The sequence below is a fragment of the Alexandromys fortis genome, unplaced genomic scaffold (genome assembly GCF_014885135.2).
Source record: "Alexandromys fortis isolate MF-2015 unplaced genomic scaffold, M_Fortis_MF-2015_v1.1 scaffold_127, whole genome shotgun sequence".
In the NCBI taxonomy this organism is placed as follows: Eukaryota; Metazoa; Chordata; class Mammalia; order Rodentia; family Cricetidae; genus Alexandromys; species Alexandromys fortis.
The window spans coordinates 2,054,407-2,064,883 of NW_026068006.1; the positions used below are offsets into that span (position 1 = coordinate 2,054,407).

General features: G+C 40.2%; 1 protein-coding gene across 2 annotated transcripts in view; it reads left to right on the forward strand.

Annotated features, from left to right (window-relative positions):
• The window catches only part of Anapc10 (anaphase promoting complex subunit 10), a 59,501-nt gene extending 56,484 nt beyond the window's left edge, over positions 1 to 3,017 (forward strand). For both annotated transcript variants that reach the window (XM_050161554.1, XM_050161555.1), the window contains exon 5: positions 2,589 to 3,017. In XM_050161554.1, coding sequence (XP_050017511.1) covers positions 2,589 to 2,819 — 231 coding nt within the window. In that variant the 3' untranslated portion in view covers positions 2,820 to 3,017. The remainder of the gene's footprint in view (positions 1 to 2,588) is intronic.
• Positions 3,018 to 10,477: the final 7,460 nt, after the last annotated feature.

The following is a 10,477-nucleotide window of genomic DNA, read 5'->3' on the forward strand; positions in this document are numbered from 1 at the left end:
CCCTCGTCAGCCCAAAGAGCAATCAGGGTTCTCTGCCCTGTGGGAAGTCCAAGGACCACCCTCCTCCATCCAGGTCTCGTAGGGTGAGCATCCAAACTGCCTAGGCTCCCACAAAGCCAATACGTGCAGTAGGATCAAAAACCCGTTGCCATTGTTCTTGAGGTCTCAGTAGTCCTCATTGTCCGCTATGTTCCGTGAGACCTGTTTTAACCCAGGCTTTTTCAGACCCAGGCCAGCTGGCCTTGGTGAATTCCCGATAGAACATCCCCATTGTCTCAGTGTGTGGGTGCACCCCTCGCGGTCCTGAGTTCCTTGCTCGTGCTCTATGAGCATTTTAATATATTGAACTTTCTCTATTGATCAGGGTACCCTCAAATTCAGATCTGCCTGTCTCTGTCTCCCAAGTGCTGGGATTAAAGATAGGTACCATCGTACTCAGCAAATGCATAACTGTTTAGAATAGGACTCTGTCTGTGTAGTCTTTGGACAGATGTGTTATACACCAGCCCAGCCTGAGGCTTACTTTTCTTCTTTGCCAGTTTCCTACATGTGTAGTGAACTTTTATTACTTCTATCTCCCGTCATCCATCCCCTTCCTTCCTGCTGCAGCTCTTCCTCCCAACACATCCCTTACTCTCGTGTCCACCTTTGTTTGTTATAATTTACCTCTTACAGTCTACCCGCGCTAATGGGAGCTCACCAACACCAGTCAGACTGGGAAGGAACAAGCATAGGTCCAAACTAGTCCCTCTGAATGTGGCTGACAGTTGCATGGCTGGGGCGGACTGAGGGGCCACTGGCAGTGGCACCAGGATTTATACCTACTGGTTGTACTGGCTTTTTGGGATCCTGTTCTCTTTGAACGGATACCTTGCTCAGCCCAGATATAGTAGGGAGGGCCTTGGACCTTCCCCAAAGCAATGTGCCTTACCCTCTCTGAGGAGTGGAATGGGGGGTGGGGTGGGGTGGGAGAGTATGTGGGGGGAATGGAAGGAAGGGAGGCAGTGGGAACTTGGATTGGTATGTATAATGAAAAAAGATTGTTTTCTTTTTAAAAAAATTAAAAAGGAAAAATAATTTACTTGTTTCATGTCTGAGTTTAATTATGATTGCTTATATGAGCATGGGTGGAGAGTAATTTACTGGAATAAGGACAATTTATTAGTGATACACCACTAAGATAAAAGATACTCCCCCTCCAACTGCCAGTAGTTCCTCAAGGAGGGGTGAGGCCTCATGAGTTCCTTTCCCGTTCAGGATGGATGTTTCCAGGCTGTCTTGTGCAGGTCTCGTGTAGTAGCCATAGGTAGCATGAGGTCATGAGTAGAGTAGCTGCGGCACAGCCACAGGACTTCACAGCACACCTCTCTATCTCCAGCTTTTACATCCTTTCTGCCTCTCTTCCGAGATACCCTCTGAACCTTGGAGGGGATAAGATAGACGCCCCATTTATGGGCGATCTCTTCATTTTCATTTATTGTCAGCGTTTTGACCACGTGTGAGACTTTGAGGTAACCACCACCCATTGCAACAAGAAACCTCTGACCAGGACTGAGAGCAGCTCTGGTATATGGGTATAAACATCAGTATTTAAATTACAGCTTGATAACACATCAGTTTAGTGAAACAAGTAGTGGGTTTCCTATTGGGCCATGACCTTCCCACTCATAGGCTTTTGACCAAGTTTACACCAACAGGCACAAGGTCCTTCTTTTGGGCTGGGCCTCGAATCCAGTCGGAAAGCAATTGGTTATCCCTAGAGATGGTATTTCTTCTTTTTTAAAGTTGTTGTTGGTGGAGTGTGTGTGTATGGTACACATATACTTTGAGGAAAGGGAGTTTTGCTTTGAGGTCACATTCAATACTTTGAAAGAAAAAGAACTTTAAACCAAGAAAGAGCCTATAAACTTGATAGTAATGAAATTTATATTAACTTGTAAACTTCTTCCTAAGAAAGTAGAATCATATAGAAATGAAGTTTACCTCTTCTGGTTTTTATCTACAAAAGTGACAATTTCCTTTAAAAGTTTTATTTGGAACAGGATAAAGACAGAACAGCAGATTAAACAATGCAGACTCTGGCTTGAATTTCAGTGACGTGGTTCAGGAATATGATAGAATCTTCATAATTTCTAAAATAGTCCTAAATATACTTCTATAATTTTGTACTATGTATTTGTGCAAAGTGAAGTTTTTGGCATTTGTGATTATAAAATCAAAATATCAGTCAGCTGAAAAATACTGACAGTGCTCTACATATTTTACTTTCAAGTACTTCCGTCTTTTATAACTTACGAAATTATATATACCAAAAAAATATTTTACAATCATTTTTTCTGATTTATTATCAGTAAATGTTTGCTTTCCATATCTGTTTTATATATGCTTTCTATATCTGTTTTATGTATATGCTCAGTGTCTTGTAAAGGCTCACAAATCTAAGAAGCCATGGGTTAGTAGGCCAAGCAAGGTGGTTAGTATATTGTTATTCTTTCAGTGAGCAGAAATTTAAGAATATTATAGAATGCATTCATTATAAACTTATTTATAGAGTGAAGGCATAATTGGACTTTTTTTTTTCTTATCAGCAACTTGAATTGGTGGAGCCAAGTGGCTGGATTCACGTTCCTTTAACTGACAATCATAAGAAGCCAACTCGCACGTTCATGATACAGATCGCCGTTCTAGCCAATCACCAAAATGGAAGAGACACCCACATGAGACAGATTAAGATATACACACCAGTGGAAGAGAGCTCTATTGGAAAGTTCCCTAGATGCACAACTATTGATTTTATGATGTATCGCTCAATACGGTGACTTGAAAATGGGACAGAAGTAAAGTAGACATGTGTTTTATCCTGTCATTGGATATTGTATCAAGTATCTTCAGTGGTAAAGCATGTTATTTCACAATTTTATATACATTTAAAACACTTTAACTTAGATAAATAATTTTTTGATAATGCCTGTTTGTTTTATACAATAAAGTTCATATTTTATATTACTAAAAGTGAATTTGAAGCCAATCTTTACATTTTTTTATAGTAAAAGGAAACTAGTTAAGAAAATTTCAAGATTACATAATTTTTTACTAGCATATGATTATTTTATATAATGCTTGTTGGGTATTTAGGAACAAAGCTGTTATTCTAGTGTACCTGTAACTTTTAATAATGTAAGATTTAATTTTTTATAGGGGAAATTTAATTTTTTAAATGTGTGATTCTTTTTAGGCGTAATATCACAATAAACTGGCATTAGATGTCTGTTATGAACCACTCTGTTGAGGTCTTTTGACCCTTGCCTGTAATCTAGCATTCTGAAGGCTGAGACAGGGGGATTGTCAGTTCCAGTTTAGCGTGGCCTATACAGTGAAAGCCTGTCTTAAAGGGACTAGGAGCTTTAGCAGGGGAGAAGCCAGTCTAATGTAGTTGTCCTACCTTCTCTCTTCCATGGAATATTTCTAACACCAGGGTTGTCTGTACTCTGACAATATCATATTAGAAATTGCCATTTAAGGGGCTGGAGAGATGGCTCAGTGGTTAAGAGCATTGTCTGCTCTTTCAAAGGTCCTGAGTTCAATTCCCAGCAACCACATGGTGGCTCACAGCCATCTATAATGGGGTCTGGTGCCCTCTTCTGGTCTGCAGGCATACACACAGACAGAATATTGTATACATATTAAAAAATAAATAAATATATATAAAAAAAGAAATTGCCATTGCAGTTTATCTCAGTCCATGTAAAGAGCTTATATAAACAACTTCCAGTTGTGTCTGACATTGTAACATCTTCCATAGATATTTCCTATGAGAATTTAAGAAGAAATACCTTTTTTTTTTTCCCCTGTAGAACATGGCTTAAACAATGCATGTTGACTGTTTCATAACATGGTATGCCCTGTATCTGAATTAGTCCCAGCACTGCCCTTCAATTCACTTTTGTTTTAGAAACGTTGTTCGTCCATTGTTGGGAATATGTAAAGTCTAAACCAAGAATGTTTCGCTTTGCTGGTAGCGAGTACTGTTCACTGGGTTACTACTGAAAATATGGCTTCACTTCCTTTTGGAACTAAGAGTTTTTTATTTGTTGTTTTATTCTCTTGGAGTAAAAAGCATGTTAGAGATCTAGTATAAGGCAGGTAAAATTCTGTGGCCAGGTTTAGTAAAGATACAGGTAGGGCTGCTGGAGACTACAGGAAAATGTGTGGAGGACCGAAGAAATGAGAATGGAAGTATGTAGCAGGCAAAGATGTTAACAGTCACAGTCACACACACTGCAGGGATTAGTTCTAGGGCAGGAAATGCGAGTTTAAGAGACACAGAAGGCTATAGAAGTAATAATGTCACTGCTTATCGGCTGCCTTTAAAAAAAATGCCTGAGGACTAATTCTGTGCATTTTCCCGCTAGTAGTTTGCCAAGGCATACCTCAGTCAAGAGGAACTGAAAAGAATGTCCTCCTATATTCTATTTTCCTTAAAAAAAAAAAAAAAAGGCTCTCATAAAGCCCAGGCTAAACCCAAATTTGCCATGTAGCCGAGGATGCCCTTGATCTGATCCTTCTGCCTCTACCCCCCAGACTGTGACACATGCCCAACTTTATGTGGTTCTGGGGAGGGGAACTAGGGATTCATGCATACTAAGCAGACATTCTGCCGATCCCATTTACCTATTTGTCATATTTTATCAGGCTTAATAAGCATGGAAATTTGGTAGCTGTGGATTATAGATAATGGATTCCCATAGCATAACAATAGCTCGGAATACAGATGATGATTATTATATTGCCATAGCCTAATTGTCAAAGCAGTTTCCCCCATCTCAGCCTTGTTCAGAGAAGCATCTATTAGTAGTGGGTCGAGGGCAATGCAGAGATCCATAGCTTGTCACTGCTTGGGCCAAATGTCTGCTGAGTGCACTGCCCTAAATAGAACACCTGTCTCTCCACCCGTCCAGTTGAGGGAATAGCAAGGAAGAGGAACAGAAAGAAGGTCAGAGCTGAAAGACAGCAGTAAGTTCTGTGAAGTGCAGACTTCTGGACTTGGTGTCGAGGATGCTGTCACGAACTCGGAGCAATCAACATTCCATCCCTGGGGAGGGCGCATAAGGTCCATTTCTCCCAGAGGGACTACAGACCAATGAAGGCTGCAGTAACCCTTCAAGAAAGGGCCCTCACCATGCTCCTGCAGGCAGTCCTAATTACATGCAATGGGTCACCGAAAATGTGACAAAAGAAAGGGGACTTGAGAAGCATTTGGTGGATGGGGAATGAGATAAGGGGAAATAATGAGAGGGACCCTAATCAAAGGGGGGGGGGGAAAGAGATTGTAAAAGAATAATTTTAAAACTCATTTCGGTGTGTTCTGGGATTAAACACAAGGTCTTGTGTATGGTAAATACCCTTTGTACCTCTGAGTTACATCACCCCGTCTACACTTTTAAAAATGGAGATTTGTAATCTCGTTACTTTGGAAGCTGAGATGAGAGTTAGGCATTTCAGGCCCCCGTGTGCTAAACAGACATTGTCTAAAAACAAAAGCAAAACCTAAACATTTTCTGTTTCGGCTGAAGATGTGTCTCAATGGTAGAACACGCCTGGCACACACAGGGTTGTGTGCATGAAAGTGTATATTATATAGTTAACAAAGATTTATATCTAGAATACATACTTTTAAAAGCTCTTAAAACTCAACAGGAAGAAAGAAATGCAATTTAAAATGAACAAAAGATGTCATTGTCGTTCACCAAGTAAAGGTGCACCAGCCACTCTGTTCCCGTGGGCTGCGAAGAGTCACCTGAGCTCTTTGAAGCTTCATTTCTAGTACAGCTTCTGTGTCCTTTTTCATGCTTAAGACCGGAAATGATTTGGAAGTTTGGACTTTATAGGGGATAATTTTGATATTATGTGATATTTGATATAAGTTTGGTAAATGTGATAATTCACTTGCTCATGAGACATTTTACGGGATAGGAACCCAGATTTTCCAACATAACATTTGTTTCGTGGACACCTTTCAAAGCCCTTTAATGCAGTGTTTGTGATGTGCCTGTCACTCTGGTCAGGTGTGGAGTTGTTCACTGGTATGATTTAGGACTCAGAAAGTTCTAGATTGTCTTGAGATTTTGGATGTTGGGATTAGGGATCTGAACTTCAAAGCCTCAAAACAGCCTAGATTTGCATCGGTAGGAAGGTGTGTAAAGAAACAGCAGGGCAGCTGGGTTGAAATAGCTGTTCAGCAGGAGAAATGAGAAGACTGTATGCTACACTTTGGACACTTTCTTTTTAAAATAATTGTGTGAAGACAGAAGTTCAAGAGAGTGTACACTTATGATTCCATCTTTTTAAAATAATAAGATTCCAAAAAATACAACTAAGGTAATAGAAAGTACAGCAGTAACTCTGCACTTAGGGAACGGGCAGAGGGAGGGAGGGGGGCTGCTTAGGAGAGTCAAGGAAATTCCTCCTGATTGCAAGACGGTCTTCACAGGTGTGCACATAGGCCCAGCTCCATCGGATCACACACTGGACATTTTTTGCAGGTTATTGTATGTAGATTAAATGTTACTAAAGTTGTAAGGAAATAGCTCATTTACACTTTAGGACTTACCTAAAAGGTAGAGTAATAATACCTTTTATTGTATAGGGCCTCAGTAGAAATCCAAGAGTAGAAAAGTCATTGAACAGTAAGAACAAGGATAGAAAAGGCACTGGTTTGTTTGCAATTTCAGTTTATGGCTATAGGGTTAAAACTTAATTTCCATATAATCTGTAGTGTAACACTTGAAAAATCAGTTGGAGGAGAGAAATGCCACAGGAACTCTTAAAGATGCGGACTTTTAAGTTTCTCTTTACTACAGGACACATGTGCAGTTCTGAAAGGAAGTTGATGTCACTAGTCACTCATTTGTTTGCTTAGATTTGGTACAAGAAACCGAAGTGAAGCCGCCACACACCTTGTTCTCCAGTTGCTTACAGTCTACTAGGAACGGTATCAGGATCTAACCAAGAAAACCAGAAGCCAGAAAAATGGGTGATCTCTGAAAATGACTGGAGATAAAGTTTACTTCTCAGCTTGGAAGATAGAGCTGAAGCCAAGGAAGATACTGTACAGGACAGAGAATTCATAAATACTTTCTGTGATATGGGCTAGTATTTTACTTTACAAATTTGTTCTGAAATTTAGACTATCATTGCTTCTTATATGAGTAATTAAATTGAAATGAGTAATTAAATTGAAACGTGATTTGTGTATTCTGAACCAAGAGACATTTTGATACATTTATTTTTGTTTTAAAACATTCAACAAGCTGGGCGGTGGTGGCGCACGCCTTTAATCCCAGCACTTGGGAGGAAGAGGCAGGTGGATTTAAGTGAGTTTGAGGCCAGTCTGGTCTACAAGAGCTAGTTTCTAGGACAGGCCCAAAAGCTAAAGCTACGGATAAACCCTGTCTCGAAAAACAAACCAACCAACCAACCAAACAAAAAAGCATTCAACAATGAAACATTTTCTTAAAAGTAATTGTAGTAATTCATGTCTCCTGTTCTTTTAACCAAATGGTTATACATATGTGTGTATCTTATTTTATAACATCTATGAAGATTGTAACCACTTTAAACTTAAGTAAAACAATTGATTTATTACTTCTGAGTTCTACTTTGTTAATTTTAAATTGATCATTTCTTCCTTTTTTTTTTTTTTTTTTTTTTTTTTTTGGAGACAGGATTTNTGTGTTTTTGGAGACAGGATTTCTCTGTGTACTCCTGGCTGTCCTAGAACTTGCTCTGTAGACCAGGCTGGCCTCAAACTCAGAAATTTGCCTCCGCTTCTTGAGTGCTGGGATTTATCATTTATTTTTTAAAAATAAAAATCTCAAAATATATTAACTAAAATATTAGGGGACATCATTTACATGGCTTAGTTGTATGCAGACATTTTTGTTTTGTGGGTCTTTAAGGTCCGGATTATCTTTCTTCATGCACTTTGTTCTGGCCTTCCTGATGACCCTGAGACGCACTGAAGCTGGTGCTGGGGGGGATTGTCTGTGTGGACAGTGTCACACCTGCACGCTCTCGAGCCTTCCTGATGACCCTGAGATGCACTGAAGCTGGTGCTGGGGGATTGTCTGTGTAGACAGTGTCACACCTGCAGGCTCTCGAGCCGCTCTGCCGTTCATTGCTTCTGGTTTTATTCACTCACTGCCCAGAAAGCCTGAGGGTGGAGGGTAGCAAGAGTAAGGTCAAGAGCCTCAAATATTAGTGTATTAGTTGTGTATAAGTATATACTCTGCTCACAGTGAGAACCTAAAGTCTCGTTAATTGGGAAATTATAGTATTGAACAAAAATGTTTATAGCCTAGCACAGCTTTAGTGTTGGAAATGCAAAAGTTCATTCCCATGCTGCTAAGCAGTTAAGTTTCCAGCTTCACTTGTGCACACCCTTACTGTAGTCCATGGCAACTTCATCGCTACTATTTTTCTTCTCTGCTGAGTAGACCCAACTTCCTATTTTTTAAGTATTCCAACTTGTGAAACTTTGTGAGGAAATTTTTATTTATGGAAAAGCTATTTAATGTGATTCTCATTCAGGCTGTAGCATTTACCATCTTAGTCAAAATTACCATGATTATAGCCTCAGCTCTCCACTGAGGTGGCCACAGTTAGCCATAAGATGCTCTGCGGTGCATTCACATTGCCAATGTTGAGCGCAAATTGATGTTCTCTCCCTGTGGTCTTTGAACGAATTCTGCAGACTGTTTTGTAGACTTTATCCCAAGACTAGTTCTTTTTCTTACCCTGGCACTCATCTGTAGTGGGGAGATCCAGATTTTTAGCAGATCATTTCCTGTTATTTCTACAGCAGTATCAGAGTCCTGACCACTTAGCAAAAAGTGAAGGATCTAGAAGGCCGAGGTAGAGTTCAGCCGGCTGTCTTTCTCAGCCGTTAACATGTTAAGACTCACATGTTAACTGCCGGGCAGAGGTGGTGCGCACCTTTAATCCCAGAACTCAGAAGGCAGCCACACGCGGATCTTTGTGAGTTCAAGGCCAGCCTGGTCTACACAGAGAAACCCTGTCTCGACCCCCTCCCACCCCAAAAAGAACACATAAGAATCACATGTTACATGGATATAGAGATGAAATGAGAAGATAGCTTCTCTTGGTAAAATAGATGGCAAGCCATTCAGGTGTTAATACCTGCACAGGTCTTCACTTGTATCGTGGTTAATAAAATCTCAGAGACAGAAATTGGGGTTCAACCTGCAGGTCAGAGCCACTGGTGCTTACCTCTACCTCAGTCTGAAATGGCGATCCTGCCTCCAGGAATCTCAGAATGAGACTGTGTGTGAGAGCTGTCTCCTCCATTTTATAGTCCTCTCTAGGGCTGGGATTAAAGGCGTGCACCACGGGAATTAAAGGCTTGCACCCTCTGGTTTCTGTGGCAAACTAGTGTGCCTACTGGGATTCAAGGTGTGTGTCACCACTGCCTGGTCTGTAAGGCTGACCAATGGGACAGTTTTATTCTTTAATCTTCAGGCAAGCTTTATTTATTAAAGTACAAATGAAATATCACTACATTTACTAATCTCTATAAAGGAAAGAGATTTTACTGTTGATTTAAAAATTAAGTTTACTAAAAAAAATAAATAAAAATAAATAAATAAAATTAAGTTTACTGACCTGGTGGTGCACCCCTGTAGTCCCAGCACTGCAGGAGCAGAGGTGGGCAAATCTCTGCAAGTTCCAGACCAGCCAGGGTTGCACAGTGAGAACCTCTCTCAACAACAACAAAAGCTTTCTTTCATTACTTTAATAAAGCATCCATCCAGGCAACTTAGTACATTTATAATTTCTTGTATTGAAATTCTCAGCTGTTAGCCAGGTAACCAAGTATAGTTTTGATCCTGTCTTTTATCTTTTTTTCACATTAGTTATAACCTTTCATTCCTCCTTCTTCTGTTCTTCAAATCAGATGCAGAAAGATTGGCCACTGGCTTTAGTTTATGATAAGGTTGAAGTTATTCAGACGGTATTTATGTAACCATCTAGAAATATCTATGCTAAAAATTTCCTCTCATGTCCCTTTAAAGCCATGCATTTTTCTTTGTCTCTTATGTAACCAACTTTTCATTATTTCTCAGACTTTTTTTTAAGTTTAAGCATATAAAGGTATATGCTTACCGCTGATGACACTATACACTCTGGACACAGGACCTGGAGGAGTCACAATGGTTCTGACCTGAAGACCTCCTCCCTGAGGACTACCTTTTGTGACCACAAGGCACCATGCAGGCTTTCAAGTGAGGGAAGTGACTCCTAGTCCTACCCAGCTATGATGCTGTGAACCAAAACCATGCTTGCATGGCATGGTATCTCTAACGGCACAAAAGTGGCCCATATATCTTAGTGGTAACCAACAACTCTCTAACTGGACTTAAGGTCCTCTCGCCAACCGGGGTATCGTACCTGGTACCTG